A 17,046-nucleotide genomic window follows, 5' to 3' on the forward strand; every position below is an offset into this window, starting at 1 on the left:
CTTCGCAAAGCAGGAAATTGGAGTAGCCACATTACTTGACAGAGTCTTGTAGATCCAGTTAAAATAAAAGTGAAACTCATCAGCATTTGCCAAATCCACAGTTGGGAATATCTGGCAAACAGAATTCAAAGAAAAAAATCAGGGTAAGAAATAAGTGAACATTGAAATATAGAAGAATAGAACTCTGTGTAAAAGCCAGATAATGGTGCTGGAGTCCTGGGTCTCGGGCAAGGTTTAATGACATAGTTTGTGGATTGGACTCTGTAGTTCACGTTATAATGTGTTTCTGGTTGTTCGTTTTTTTTTGCTGCTATTTTGATGGGGCAGACTGGCTCTGTGGCTTGAAGTTAATAAATGTCACAGCGGGAGATTGAACTGAACTGAACTGAACATGTCTGGGATGTTTCGATGATTTGTGGTTTGCTGTTTCATATTCTGTGTGTTTTCGCTCTCTTTTGTTGCTATGTGTGTTTTTTTTGCACATTTAAGGTTTGATGTTTTTTTTCTTTGCACAGGTTCCATGGTTCCCTTTTTCTTTCTTTGTTCCGTGGCAATCTGTAGGAAGATGAATCTCAGTGTTGTATACCGCATACGTATTTCGATAATAAATCTACTTTGAAGCTTTGAAGACTTTGTTTCACTGAACAAGCACTGATTCTGAAAGCGCCTATATAAGTCACATTTATTAGATCTTCTGATTTATTTACAGTCATATATTTTAGAATATAATAAAACCCAAAGGTACAGTCCAATACCTCTTGACAGAAAGCACAGAAAGTGCTTTAATCTGTTCTTAAAATGCAGAAGAGCCGTTCTGCAAACAATAACATATCATCTTACCATTTTACAGAGATAGTAAGCTTCAAGAAGCACATTATTTTCAACATATCATGACCAGCATCATTTCTATACTATGTTGTCTTTTCTTTTAAACCCACTGACGATAAAACCTTGAGGGAATAGTAAAGCAATTTTGCCCTCTATTGACCAGAAGGGCAAAGTGCATGCTAGGTAATGACTACAAATGAATAAGGCATTGTTAATACATCACAGACCAGTTGCGATAGCACTTCAACAGAAGCCACTAGAACAGTTTAATGATTACAAGTCTTCAGCATTCACTATTAAAATTGTACATCTAAAAACATAGATATGAAACACTGCCCTCACTTTCCTTTTTAATGCAGTGAAATTTCTCCCGCCCAGCCCACCCCCACGTCCCTCCTTCTGTGTCCCAGTTGTGTCCACTTCCTGCAGGTGTCAGTTGCTAGTGAACGAGCTGCTCAACCTACGGATGCAGGAAATCACTCTCCAGGAAACCATCTGCAGCGGGAAGAAAAAAAAATTCCAAACTATAATGAGACCATTCTATTTTCAGTCAAAACAGGAAAAAAAAACTGTAAGAAGATTACACCAATACCATCAGACATGGAAGTATCTGATGCTATATAAAACAACGGAGTGAATAATCTAATACTATGAATAGATAAATGTACAACTCTCCTCCTTCCAGTCGCTTGGAGATCTTTCAGCTTAAAGCTGGCATCATTCTACATGACATTTGATTTCATTCACAAACAACAAAACAGTTGCATTAATATAAGAAAATTCAGTATCTCATATTTACTGCTTGAACTCAAAGCAAGCACACTTCATTTCTAAAAAAAACTATAGAATACATAGCGTATTGCAACCGAAGAAACTGACAGGTTTTAACAGTGAACAGACAAAATCTCTTTCCAAATAAAAATAATTATTTAAAAAAGGATGCCAAATTGCATTTAAGATGACCACAGGAAAAAAAAGAATTTAAAGTGAAATTTAAAATTAAAATACTGCGGATCCTGGAAATCTACAATAAAAGCAGGAAACAGTGGCAGAACTCAACAGGTCACACATCTGAAGAGAGAAACACTGTTACTGTTCCAGTTTGATGGCCTTTCATTTTGCCATCAATTTGAAAGTAAATCGCAAGAACCTTAGGACTAAACTCTCTTCAAAATTTCTAATGCAGAACTTTTTGATTAAAATACCACTGAAATCCAAGTTCATTTAACTCTGCATGTTCATTGGTGTTTTATTTAACAACCATATGTTTAGCACATATACAGTTCCCCATTCTTCATGTGTTCTCTGGGTTAAAATTGCAATGCAAATTTCAATACAATGAAAAGGCATCCATTTTAAAACCTAACACACCCAAAATGCTGAAGGAACCCAGCAAGTCAGACGGCATCGATGCAGAGAATGAACAGCCAACATTTCAGAAGAAAATTACTCAGGAGTCCTGATGAAGGATCTCGGCCTAAAATGTTGATGGTTTTTTGCTCTCCATAGATGCTGCCTGACCTGCTGAGTTCCTTAAGCATTTTCTGTGTATTACTCTGGATTTCCAACATCTGCAGAATTCCATTTTTATATTTTGCAACCAAAGAGGTGGATAATAGTGCAAGGTCTTTACTGAATATTGATAAGCCACAAAACATTACCCTTAATAGATGAAAAGGACCCGAGTCCTTGGCAGAGAGGCAAAAGTATCTGGCATTTTCCGGACTTTTGCATAATTAATGAATCCGCGGAGGAAAAGCAGAAATCCTGTAAGATAGACAGACATTAGAATGCTTGAAAAAAATAACAAAACCTATGTCATTATTATTCAATGCATAATGTTATTATTGCTAGACCCTTCATTAATGTACCATTTAGCCAGTAAGTCTTCAGCTTGTACATTAACAAGACCCTTTATATAAATGCTGATAATTCAGAGGGCTCCAAAAATATTAGACACAATTCATAATAACATGCAAATACTAAGTTCACAATTTCTTCCAACGACAAATTTTCTTTAAAATTCTAAGAAACAGATTTATAGAAATTAGATACAAAAATTGCAACTGCAAGAAATATAAAGGGGAAACTTCTTTAAGCAGAAGGTGGTGGGTGTATGGAACGAAATGCCAGAGTAACTGTTTTAAGCAAGTACAATTAAAACATTTAAAAGACATTTTGACAGGTATATGAATGAGAGGTTTAAAAGAATATAGAGCAAATGGAGGCTATTGAGACCAGTTACATGGACATGTTGGTCAGCATGGATGAGTTGGGCTGATCTATGCTGTTTTACTTGATGTATCTGCACCCAAATACTGAATCAGAGGACACTACATGCTCACTCATCCATTGGAACTGACATAATAGCTAATTAAGCAACAGCCATTGAGGATTCAGGAGATTTTTGCCTGATAAAGCACCTCGGCTTCTTGGATGTCATTATGTAATGGAAGGTCTTAAAAGATAATTATCTGGATTTGGTGCCAAAGTTCAAAATAAAAGACTGGTAACAAACACCCTCCTTGCGTTTTATAAGCTTCTAACCAAACAAAAAATGTAAATTTAAGGTCAACATGAAACAATTAATAAAAAGGATAAGTAAATGTGGATCTGAGGTACAAGTACCACACAGTTCAGTATTTTGGTTCATTGATGCAATGAAAACTTATAAAATCTACCAATAAAACAGCATGGAGCAGCAACAACTTGCACTTGTACATACTTATAATTAAGAAAACACCTCAAGGGACCAAGGCAAGGGACGAAAGAAATAGTATAAACAATTGACACCAAGATATTTAGAAATGGTGCCCAGTATTTGCCCCTTAAGATATATTTGAGAATGTTTATGACGGAAGCATTTAAGGAAGATATTCTGGAGAATAGGGATATAATAGATTAATGCTCTCATGTTAGTGGAGCAGATTTAAAAAAAAAGTCAGTACAGCATATTATCTGACAGGAGATTAGGCCCAGAGATGGTTGCAGTAAAGGGCTGCACCAGGCCTTGGAAGGAATGGGGATTTAACATTTAATACTGAGTGACAGATAACCAATATAAATCAGCAAGAACAGGTGGCAGGATATGGGCTGTTAAGATGATCTCACAGGAATAGTAGTAATGAAGAGGCCTGAAGAGGCAACTGTGGATAAAGGTTTCAGCTGTAATAAGATGGAAGTTAGAGCCAGGTGCTACAACAAAAATGGATATAAGCTACTTTACTGAGATTACAGAGCTCTGATAATCAGCACTGGGTTAAAGCACCAAGTTTTAACCTAACAGCTGACTGAGTAGTGAGACAGAGCTAGTGATAAAATCTGAATATGACAGGTTTCTGTAGGGATGGAGAATGAAACTGCAATTAGGATCCAACAGGGGCTAATAACTTTTATAACTGATGAATACAAGAGCATTCTGCACTGAAAGGGATTAGGAAATAAATTCAACAAGGTAGGAGAATTAGCATAAACAGATCTTAGAAAGGAGCTTGAACTATGGCAGGTTTATAATTTTCAGTGAAATTAACGACATGGCAAAGGTATAACCGTGGAACATAAATCACCTCAGAGGAAAGACAGGTCTTAGTACATCACTTGGAAAGCTGTCTACAGTTCTGAGTTTAACACTCAAGGGAAGTGAAGTTTAATGAGAAGAATGATCTCTTTAATGCAGCAAGTGAGATAACATAAAAGGTCAGGGAAATCTTTTTTTTGACAGTTAACCAGAAACAGTACTATTAAAGTTAATCAGACCAGTAGAACCTAGAAAACACAGAAATTTTCAAGGGAAAAAAAAAAATCATCAGCAGGTAAAATAGTTAAATAACTTCTGTAGTTCAGTTGATGACTTACTCACTTCAAGAGCAGACTGCATCTTCAAACACCAATCTGAAAGATCTGGGCACTAAATTTTAGTCTGAGACTGTGGTATTGTACTATAGGCCATGTTACAGATAGAAATAGTGTCTTTCGGGTACAGTATTAACACCCAGGCTTGTGTTCTTAAAATATCTCATGCACTTATGAAAGAGCAGCAGACTTTCGCTATTTCACTTGTTTCTCTTATGTCACAAAAGGACGCAAACTGATTTCATTTTAGAAATAGGGTTATTAGGTGTGGAAATGGATTAAAAGACATTGGTACAGTTGGATGATTAGCAGGGATAGTTGAAATACTGAGGTGTGAATTAACTGAGAGGAACTATTTCTTTTCTTTCCTATTATATGGCCTTCATCAATCGTGGGATTGAGTTTAGGAGCCGAGAGGTAATGTTGCAGCTATAAGGACCCTAGTCAGACCCCACTTGGAGTACTCTGCTCAGTTCTGGTCGCCTCACTACAGGAAGGATGTGGAAACCATAGAAAGGGTGCAGAGGAGATTTGTAAGAATGTTGCCTGGATTGGGGAGCATGCCTTATGAGAATAGGTTGAGTGAACTCAGCCTTTTTTCCTTGGAGTGACAGAGGATGAGAAGTGACCTGATAGAGGAGTACAAGATGAGGAGAGGCATTGATCTTGTGGATAGTCACAGGCATTTTCCCAGGGCTGAAATGGCTAGCACGAGAGGGCACAGTTTTAAGGTGCTTGGAAGTAGGTACAGAGGAGATGTTAAGTTGTGTGTCTTTTTTAAAAAACACAGAGAGTGGTGAGTGTGTGGATTGGGCTGCCGAGGTGGATACGATAGTGTCTTTTAAGAGACTCCTGGACAGGTACATGGAGCTTAGAAAAACAGAGGGTTATGGGCAATCCTAGGTAATTTCTATGGTAAGGACATGTTCAGCACAGCTTTGTGGGCCGAAGGGCCTGTATTGTGCTGTAAGTTTTCTATGTTTTGATTAATTTAGGCAAAGTAGAATTGCAATAATAAGGAAGAAAGTAAGCCAAACACCTTGGCAGCCTGATCAATTAATTCATGGCTCAACTAAATCATGGCTCAAATTCATCAGTGGTGCATAACTTTGTGGAGAGGGCTATACCAATAATTCAAAATACTTCAGAAGGCTGATCACACACAAACACAGAATCTTGAACTTTAAGAGATGCTTTCCATTATCATTCTGATCAAACTCCTGCATCAGATCTATGGAATCCAGTGGAGCACCAAGTTCCAGCAACTACACTGTGAAATCTGTGTATCAAAACTCTTCTTGGGGGACTTGAGCTTGGTAAATCTACTCAATAAAGAGGAAAAGTTCAAAAGGGAGAGATACAAGTTTCAGGTAATTATTTCAAGAAAATGTACATTGCATTCATAAATTTTTATTAAATTGTCTTAAAATTTTTTTTAGGGAATTACGATTTAATTCTTAATATGTTATGATTTTTTTATTGGCTGTCAATGCAGATGCAGTTATAGAAAGGATTTTGGTCACTGCAGAGGCATGGCTGCAAGTGAATTCCTAGAAATGAGTTTGCAACTACCAGCAGGAAGATCTTCTGTTGATGCTCTGGGAACGAAGATGCCTCTTTAAAAGCGGCCAGAGTAAACGAAACACTAGAGATACACAGTGTGCACCATGGATCTACGGCACTGCCACTTTACCATTCACACCTGATATCCTTTGATTTTCTTTATGTCCAAGGATTTAAAGAAATCAGTCTTCAACATACAGTACTTAATGACTGCAAAGTCATAGCTCTCTGGTAATTTGCATTCAACTCCATCTTTTCACTTATCTTTTGCAGATTCACAACAGTATCCTACTTGCACATCCATTAGATCAGCGGTCCCCAACCACCGTGCCGCAAAGCATGCGCTACCGGGCCGTGAGGAAACAATACGAGTCAGCTGCACCTTTCCTCATTCCCTGCCATGCACTGTTGAACTTGAACATAGGGTTGCCAACTGTCCCGTATTTGCCGGGACATCCCGTATATTGGGCAAAGTTGGTCTGTTCCATACGGGACCGCCCTTGTCCCATATTTCCCCCGCTAAGGTAGAGCGTTCCTATGAAACCCTTCGTGCCGAAATGGCGTGAAGCGAAGAAGCAATTACCATTAGTTTATATGGGAAAAATTTTTGAGCGTTCCCAGACCCAAAAAATAACCTACCAAATAACACACAAAACCGAAAATAAATAACACTAACATATAGTAAAAGCAGGAATGATATGATAAATACACAGTCTATATAAAGTAGAAATAATGTATGTACTGTATAGTCGGGAAGATGAAGGCAAAACCAATTTGTGGGGGAAAAAAAATCGGCACATACGCACACAGGTGCCCGTGCAAGGCTTCATGGTCATGGTAGTCTTTTCTGGGGTAAAGTGTCCCGGGATTTGACTGCTACTTTTGTCCCTTATTTGTGAGTGAGAAAGTTGGCAACCCTAACTGTAAAAGACATGTTGAGGTGAGTTTAACCCTACATGAACGCTCACCCCCCCACCCCCCCGTCGGCCAGTCCGCAAGAATATTGTCAATATTAAACCGGTCCGCGGTGCAAAAAAGTTTGGGGACCCCTGCATTAGATTGCACAATTTTGCAAGTTCAACTCAGCTATTTTCAGTATTTTTCATTTTCTTCCCTGAAAATTTATGTTTGGGATCATGCTCAGGATAATGTATTTTAGTAAATAAGATTGTAAGATATAGGAGCACAGTTACACCATTCAGCCCAATGAATATGCTGCACCATTACAACATGGCTGATTTATGTTCTCCCTTAACCCCATTCTCCTGCCTTCTCCCTCTAACCTTTGACACCCTTACTAAACAAGAACATGCCAACTTGCACTTTAAATATACCCAAATGACTTGGCCTCTACAGCTGTCTGTGGCAATAAATTCCAGTTTCACTACCCTCTGGCTAAAGAAATTGCGCATTTCTGTTCTAAATGCATGTCCCCCTATTCTGAGTCTCTGCCCTCTAGTCCCAGACAGCCCCACTAGAGGAAACCTCCTCTCCATATCCACTTGATCTAGGCCTTTCAATACTTGATAGGTTTCAATGAGATGTCCCTTTCTTTCTTCTAAACTCCACTGTGTATAGACCCAAGGCCATCAAACACTTCTCATATGTTAACCCATTCATTCCCAGGATCATCTTCGCAAACCTCTTCTGGACCCTCTCCAACACCGGCACATCCTTTCTAAGATATGGGGTCCAAAGCTGCTCACAATACTTCAAGTGTGGTCTGACCATTGTCTTATAAATCCTCAGCATTAGGCACCTTGCTTTTATATTCTAGTCCTTTGGAAATGAATGTTAACATTGCATTTGCCTTCCTTACCACAGCCTCAACCCAGCAAGTTAATCTTTAGGGAATGCAGGACTAGGACTCCTAAGTCCCTTTGCACTTCCAGTTTCTGAATTTGCTCCACGTTTAGAAAATAATTTACACCTTTATTCCTTCTATCAAAGTACATGGCCACACACTTCCCAACACAGATCATTAAAGTTGGTTAGAAACATATTTTTGGCATTTATATCACTGTCAGATGAAACTATACTCTAGGAAAGTGTATGGACTTTGAAAGCAGCCTTCAGTTCCATTCATTTTAATTTGCACTACCCCAATAAATTTATTGAAACTTAAATTCAGAAAGTACCATTTTTCAGAAGACCAGGGTTGCAAACACAATTTTTAAGTAAAAGTCAGGTCTGCTTGTAGCATTTAGTCCTGACACGTGTTTATGTTATTATGTTTTATTTTGCAAACTAAATTATTGCCATGTTCTCAAAGTAGACAAAGCCTACTGGAATATATGAAAAATCATAAATCATTAGGAAAAACTGAATGGATCTTTGTCCTTTTCCTCCTTAATCCTGTCTTTGGTATATTCCACGAATATCATCTCGAATATTGCTAAAGTCATTTAAAATGTAGATACAAAGAAGGAGGACATCACAACTGAGCAAAATCCCAACCTACTCACCACTCACACAGGTGGGCTTCCAACATGGTTGCTATATAATAAACAAATGCAAGATGCCGAATTCTGCTCTCAACACAAATGTCAATAAAGGAGACAATCTGAAACCTACTGCTAACATAACCATTCCTTCTGCTTTTAATTAATTCACCAGAGATCATTGACTGAGGGTGCAAAATAAATAAATGTTCTAGGTAAAGTTGCTTTGCCAATGGATAATTCTGTAATTTTTTGACAAGTTTTTGAGGCAAAGTTCACAGGAACAAAGTTCTCCCTACATAGTTCAAAGATATACTAAACAGTTATAAATAGTAAACAGTTCATGAAAGTACACAAGGCAGATCAGAGTCCATTGGAGTAACATATATGCATTTTTCATGTATTTCACAAAACCTTTTGGTTATACTCATCAAGCTATACTTCATTTACTGAGCTTTTCATTAAAAAAAACATTCAAAATGTTCAAACCAATCTGAATGACTGCCATCTTACAGTACTGTCACACTATATTTTGAATAAATAGTATTACGAACCATTATAAACCTAACTGTAGAATTTATTGGCCTTCCACTACAGAACCAAAGGAAGTCAGCCCCTTTTGAGAACAAGAAATAGTTCCATTTCAACCATTGCACAATATTAAGATTAATATTAATGTTATGAGTGTAATAACACTTTCTGTACTGCTAACAATCTCCAGATTTTTAAAATTATGTTAAAAACGCACTAGATTATTAACCAGGAGCAGGAGACATGCAGCATAATACTGAAGACACAACATTTTAAATGGAAGTAATGCTGAGCTCAACACTGACATCAAACTGCAATGGTCAGTATCCAATGTGTACATCTCTGTTTAATCATGTCACATATGGGAACAGATCCGTGGCTCAAAATGTTGCTCTGTATTTATTTATTTAGAAATGTCGTGCGGAACAGGCTCTTCCGACCCACTGAGCCATGCTGCCCAGCAACCCACCAATTTAACCCCTGGCCTAATTACGGGACGACTTACAATGACAAATTAACCCAGTAACCAGTATGTCTATGGACTGTTGGAGGAAAGCAGAGCATCTGTAGGAAACCCACATGCACATGCGAGGAACATACAAACTTTCTTACAGAGGTTGCCGAACTGAATTCTGAACTCCGACACCCAGGCTTTTATAGTGTTGCAGTAACCACTACACAACCATGGCGTCAGTTGAAATATATTAAAAACTGAAATAACATTACAACCTGGAGCATACAGAAATCACATTGTTTAAGAATTTTACAATTCCTTCCTACTAATTACCAACTAAAGGGCAGACACAGTCATTGACAGGAGACAGCAACTAAATTACTTCATCCCACTTGGGTATTTTTGTGCAGGTTTGTTTCCTTGTTGCCACCCACTTTGCACACATGACTGGCAAGACCACTATTTATTCTTCATCTCTCATTGTCCTGCCCTGAACCAAATATAACTCCTTTACCACTTCAGATTGTGTTGAAGGCACTTATTATTTCAACTACAATAATTCAACTGGAATTAGACTGGGAAACGCTGGCAGATTTCTTTCCTCAGCATTAGTGAACAGGTTGGTTTTTAGTATAAATGTCATAACTTTGTTCATTTATATTATTCTTTATTATTCCAAATTTAATTACATTAATTTAAAATCACAACTGTCATGATGCAATTTAAACTTCGAACTTCAAAAATCCAAGCTCAGTATCAGTACAGCAACAAAAACAGTTTATAAACATTCTCATGCTATGCATTACGGCTTCAAGTGGAACACTAAAGTAGATCATTCTGGAATTAATCTAGTTCCTTAGTCCTGCAGATATATTTCACTCATCTCCCCAGACAATCCACCACATGATTGTGTACACAGTATTCTCTGGGAAATTGATCTGTGGACTTAATGTTACTAACTTGTATCGAGTATTCATCCTATGTACTGCACTCCCAGGCTCATTAACATTTCTTGATTCCTCAATGTGGTTAAGGTCCTCAACTTTCCTGCTAATATTACAGTAATTCTGGATGCAAGTGTTAAAAGCACCGTATCAGCACCTTTAGCTGATGCACGCTAACATCATCTTAACCTTTCTACATGCCAATGAACTGGGATAAACCTCAAGATATATCTCCTCCCTCGTCACATTCCCGGACTGTATCTCCTCTCGTTCGTTTTGGAGTGGTTCATCACACAGAAGCTACTAAACTAGGGAGAATTATTGTTCTGAAGGCAAAGGAACTTACTTTTGCCATGGGAAATCTCAAATGCACCACAGTGATTGCTAATGTAGAGAAAAAAAAGTTAACAAGCTAATGCGATATCAATATCATCCAAACCTTGCAATGCCTGTGTTTACAAATGATCAAAGTATTATTTTCTTCTTAAAATAAAGGGAAATCAGACACTTACCCAGCACAAGGAAAACCCACCAGAGCCAGTACTGACCATCAAAGTATCCAGGAAAGTAAGTAGAGAACTGAAAATAAAAGTTTATTTTTACACAGTGGCCACAGATGTAACAGAATATGTTAATTTATACCTTTAATTATAGTTCTGCTGATTTTAAATGAACACATCAATAATAATTTGAGGGATCAAATAGCCACCTCATTATCTTCAACAGGACAAGTAGAAAATTGAGAGACTATTCAACACACTAATATCATTCCTCTATAGAAACCAAAATCTTCTCAAATAGCATTGATTTTCTACACTATAGTAATAACTGCACTATTAAGAGCTTTGTGAGTTTTCTTTAGCATTTACCCAGAAATTCTGACTATTTCAAAGACTACAAGGACATTTAAGCCTCTTGAAGACTTCTGATAGAGAATGAGCAAGGGAAACTTTGAACCATCCAAACACAGGAACCTGGGTGGCACAGAACCACAATGTGAGCTGGAACATATTAAAGACTGTCAAGAAACAGACTATTTATACTCAATGCTACCAGAGCAGTATAGCTTTAACAGTTCTGATCTTCAACTTCTGTTAATTTTTCATATTTTGCTTTATGCCATAAGTTATTTTATTTCAAGAAATCTAACTGTTAATAATCTAAGATCCATTTAAGCATTGCTGATACACTTATAGAATTACTTGCAACAGAAATACTGCGCAATGAATAATCTAATACCATGAAACCCTTGAAGACCTTGTATCTGTCAGAGGACAAATTCTCTTCTCATTCCTACATCAGGGAGGAGGTACACACTCAACATATCAGGAATATCTTCTTCCCCTCTGCCATCAGATTTCTGAATGCACAATGGACTAATCCATGAACACTACCTCACAAATTTTGCTCTCTTTTTGCATGACCCTGTTCTGATTGCAACTTAACAGTATTTTTTATTATTGCACCATTCTAGCCATGGGAGGCCACATCTCAGTGGGTGAAGACCGCATGTAGGACTGTATTCAAACTGTTGCTCTCCTGGATCCTGTCTGAGGATGTTTTCAAAATTCCTAGACACGTGATTATTAAAGTGGACTGCAGCTTACATTGGCCTCCTTTCTTTGTGCTTTCTTTCTTGCTGCTAATTGGCAGGTGGGCGATATGTTACTTTTTTGGGTGAGAGAGGGGTTGGATGTTTGATGTTACTGTCGGTGTTTTTTGTGCGAGGGAGAGGTTGATTAAAAGGATGCCAGAAGTCTGAATCAATTCCTGCCTGGTATGGAAACACCAATGCCTTTGAACAGAAAATCCCACAGAAAGGTAGTGGATACAGTCCAGTCTATCACGGGTAAAGCCCTCCCCACGGAGCATTGTCGCAGGAAAGCAGCATCTATCATCAGGGACTCCACCACCCATGTCATACTCCCGTCTCGTTCATGCCATCAGGAAGATACAGGAGCCTCAAGACCTACACAAACCCGTGCCCCCCCCCCCACCAAACTAGGTTCAAGAAGAGTTATTACCCCTCAACCAACAGGCTCTTTGCTCAGAGGATAACTTCACTTGCCCCATCACTGAACTGTTCCCACAACCTATGGACTCACTTTCAAGGACTTTTCATCTCATGTTCTTGATATTTATTGCTTATTTATTTATTATTACTACTTTCTTTTTGCATTGCCACAGTTTGTTGATTTTCCAACAGTGGTTGAATGCCCTGCAGTCCTTCATTGATTGTATTGTAGTTATTATTCTATTCTGGATTTATTTATTACAGTTTTTTCTTTTTGTATTTGCAGCTTGTTGTCTCTGCATACTGGTATCCGCACTGTTGCTGTGATTTTTCTTTGATTCTATTATAGTTATTGGATTTATGGAGTATGTCTGCAAGAAAATAAATCCTAGGGTTGAATATGGTGACATCTATGTACTTTGATAATAAATTTACTTTTGAGTTTTGAACTTAGAAATGAAGACTGAATGCTGTTAACACACAGATAGTCAAGCAGCATCTGTGAAAATGCACCTACGGAAAAGAGTATAGTTGACGTTTGGGGCCAAAACCCTTTATCAGGACTGGAACAAAAGATGAGGAGTCAGAGTAAGAAAGTGAGGGGAGGGGAGGGAAGAACCACAAGGTGATTGATGAAACCAGAAAGGGGGGGGGAGGGGAGAAAACAGGTGAAGTAAAGAGCTGAGGATGATTGGTGAGAGATACAGGACTGGAGAAGAGAGAATCTGATGAGAGAAGACAGAAGGCCATGGAAGAAAGAAAAGGGGGAGGAGCACTCAATTCCTCCGTCTCTGCCGCATCTCCTCTCAGGATGAGGCTTTTCATCCCAGAACTAAGCTGTCCTCCTTCTTCTTCTTCAAAGGTGTTTTTCTTCCTTCACCATCACGCTGCCTTCAACTGCATCGCTCCCATTTCGCACACGTCTGCCCTCAACCCATCCTCACACCATCCCACCAGGGATAGGGTTCCTCTTGTCCTCACCTACCACCCCACCAGCCTCTGCATCCAGCACACGATTCTCCATAATTTCTGCCATCTTCAGCGGGATCCCATTACCAAGCACATCTTTCCACACCCCCCCACCTCCCACCACTTTCTGCTTTCGGCAGGGATTGCTCCCTGGGCGACTCCTTTGTCCATTTGTCCCTCCCCACTGATCTACCTCCTGGCTCTTATCCTTGCAGAACAAATGTTACATCTGGCTCTCTTGTCTGGAATTCGCCAATAATATATTTAAGCCATGTGCATCTGAAAGTGGATGCGTTCTGAATGAGGAATTGGGAGGGCACCCGGTGTCCATGGCTTGCTCCTACACCTCCTCCCTCACTACCATTCAGGGCCCCAAACAGTCCTTCCAGGTGAGGCAACACTTCACCTTTGAGTTTGTAGGGGTCATCTATTGTATCTGGTGCTCTCGGTGAGACCCGACACAGATTTGGAGACCAAGCAACACACACAAAATGCTGGAGGAACTCAGTAGGCCAGGCAACATCTATGGAAAAAAATACAGTCAACGTTTTGGGCCCAGACCCTTTGGCAGGACCGGAGAAAAAAAAAGATGAGGTGAAACCGGGAGGGGCAGAGATGAAGTAAAGAGCTGGAAAATTGATTGGTGATTCATTCCCCCCTTCCCCCCTCCCAGTTTCACATCACCTTGTGGAAACAGATAAGACAGCAACATTTCAGAGGCACTTTGGCACATGAAGAGACAGGGGCGAGAAGGACATAGGCGATGCACGGGCAAATGGAATTTATTTAACTTGGCATCATAGTACAGACATTGTGGGGCGAAGGGTTGATTCCAGCTGTACTGTTCTTTGTTCTATGTTTTAAGTACTTTTTAGGCTGCACGCAAGGTTTCAGTCATAAAAATAGTTCAAGTACTGGAACATTATTTTGAAATAATGCAACTTTGATTGTGATTTCTTCTTGTGAAAGCATTTCTTTCAAAGAAATTGGCATTTCATTGTGCCAAGGTTGAAATTTTCCAATTGAATGGGAAATGGCATTCATAGTGTGAACGTCATAACACTGTGTAAACATACATCAAACCCAGTTAGGTGCCATGATTTGGCAACAAGGAGCTGAATTTATAACACTTTATAGAATACTGGATGGTCACAAAAATACAAAATGTGAATGTAATTTAAAGAACATCTTGCTACGATTCTATTATATCTTATTATATATTATACCTACCCGAACAATGAGGATCCACTTAATCAGAGAGAGACCAAATCCAGAGATGGCCCCATACCTGCCAGCAGCTGAAGTGGTCAAACAAAATGATAAGAAGAAACCAATCCAGTTGAAGAGGAATGCCACTAGGACAGAATAGAAAAGGAAGAAGAATGTTATAACATTTGATTTTGCTTCTTGTGACTTCTCTGGTTTTCATAGACTGCACCTCCCCAAGGTGAATACACCAAGTTCTGGTACCTAAACTTTGAAATGCCTTGAGACCCATTCAAAATATTAAACAATTCTGACCACATGTCTAATTTAATTTGACCCTGAACCACCAAAAACAATTTGATGCACAACTTGGAAACCAGCCCCCTATAGTGGACGAAGTCTAGGACCAGAAGGTACAGCCTCAGAACAGAAGGACATCCTTTTAGAACAGAGATGAAGAGAAATTTCTTTATCCAGAGAGTAGTGTATCTGTGGAATTCATTGTCACAGACTGCTGAGCAGCCCTAGTCATTGGGTATATTTAAAGCGGAGGTTGATAGGTTCTTGATTAGTAAGGGTGTCAAAGGTTACAGCGGAAAGGCAGTAGACTGGGGTTGAAAAGGATAATAAATCAGCCATGATAGAATGGTGGAGTATAGTCAAGGGACCGAATGGCTTAATTCTGCTCCTGGGTCTTATGAAACAGTAGAAGGGTGACTGTGGCATTTTCTGCAATCCTTATGCATCCACTATATATGAAAGCGGGAATTATAGTGTGACCACTTCATCACTTGGAAAAGGGACACCTAATTCTTTCCATAATTTTAGGGAATTAATACATGATGCAGAAACCACAGAAACTGCCACTGACTGCTGTTAAGAATTTGTAATGGTGACCCACTTGCTCCATTGTAAAACAATGTGCAGATGCTTTTGGATTCAAGACAATGTAGGTGATCCTTACTGTCATTAATGCACAATAATTTACCCCATCCATTTTCTCCTATGAGAAAGGACGTTTTACAGGAGAGAGAACTTACTGATGAAATCAATAAAAAGGGAAGGAGTATACTAATGCTCACTGAGAAATTGGTTATGGATCGGAAGGCCAAGAGTGGAAGTAAACTGATCATTCTTGGGTTAGTAGGCAGCGAGTTGTGCTTCGGCTGGTTTGGTCACAATTATCTCAGTAATTTGGCTGGGACCAAATTTCGAACTTAGGTAGTGATACAAAATTAGGTGCGATAAGAACATAAGAGGTTTCAAGGGGGTAAAGATCATCTCCAGCTTATGAACGCTCAAATTATGCACAGTTGGAGACCAACTGCTGGAGGTATCCTCTGCTGGGAACTCTATGTACATATTCAAAATGTTTTGTAACCAACTTATGAATTCTTTGTAACCTGAACTGTTTGCAGGAACAGAACCCCACCATAACCTGGGAAGGACCTTTAAGATAAGTGAGTTGAACACAGATTCCCAAGGCTGGCATCAGGAGGTTAGGTTAGGTTTGTGGTAGGAATGAATGAGTATACTAGGTCTGGATTTCCCAGAGATTAGAAAAATAAAAGAAGATCGTTGAAACAAATTCTCACGAGGCTCGCCAGACTTGATACAAAAAGAATCCCTAACAAATAGTCCGCAACCAGGTATCAGTCTCAAAACAAGGAACAGGCTGTTTAGGACTGAAAGGAGGAGGAATGCAAAGCGTAATGAATATTTGGACTTCTTTTTCAGATGACTGTGCGGGGTCACTTTCTGAGCTAATTCAAAATATTAAGGGAATCAGAGAATATGCGGATAATGCATGAAAATGGCATTGAGATGGAAGATCAGCCATGATTTTGATGCAAGATGGAGCAAACTCAAAGGATCAGATGGCCCTTTGTGCTCTTATGCTGATCAGATCTGGGTTTCACCTGTGATTCAAAGCTACTTCACGTCTGTTTCACCTATTTGTGTGCAGGAATTCAAGTCTCCGATGTTAAACCGCTTTAAAAACTTGCACATGATGGTGAAAGAAGACAATTTTACAGATCTCTTCTATTCCAGACCCAAAAAAACAATACTGGTAAAAGAGTGCAATATCAAAAACCTGCAATGCCAATTAAGATTTACACAAATATTAGCTTATCTATGAATGCAACTAAATAAAAGGGCTCTAATTCACTATCAATATAATTGCAAAGAGTTTTTGGCAATTATTTTATCAAATTGCAGAAGTATCATTAAAGTGTATGTGAC

General features: G+C 38.9%; 1 protein-coding gene across 1 annotated transcript in view; it reads right to left on the reverse strand.

The window, feature by feature from the left end:
- Positions 1-670: 670 nt before the first annotated feature.
- Positions 671-17,046, reverse strand: part of LOC140200558 (NEDD4 family-interacting protein 1) — a 55,663-nt gene continuing 39,287 nt past the window's right edge. The window contains exons 5-8 of the mRNA XM_072264060.1: positions 14,827-14,951; positions 11,126-11,192; positions 2,490-2,595; positions 671-1,323 (exon numbers count right to left, since the gene is read on the reverse strand). Coding sequence (XP_072120161.1) covers positions 2,492-2,595; positions 11,126-11,192; positions 14,827-14,951 — 296 coding nt within the window. The 3' untranslated portion in view covers positions 671-1,323; positions 2,490-2,491. The remainder of the gene's footprint in view (positions 1,324-2,489; positions 2,596-11,125; positions 11,193-14,826; positions 14,952-17,046) is intronic.

Source organism: Mobula birostris, chromosome 7 (assembly GCF_030028105.1).
Source record: "Mobula birostris isolate sMobBir1 chromosome 7, sMobBir1.hap1, whole genome shotgun sequence".
In the NCBI taxonomy this organism is placed as follows: domain Eukaryota; kingdom Metazoa; phylum Chordata; class Chondrichthyes; order Myliobatiformes; family Myliobatidae; genus Mobula; species Mobula birostris.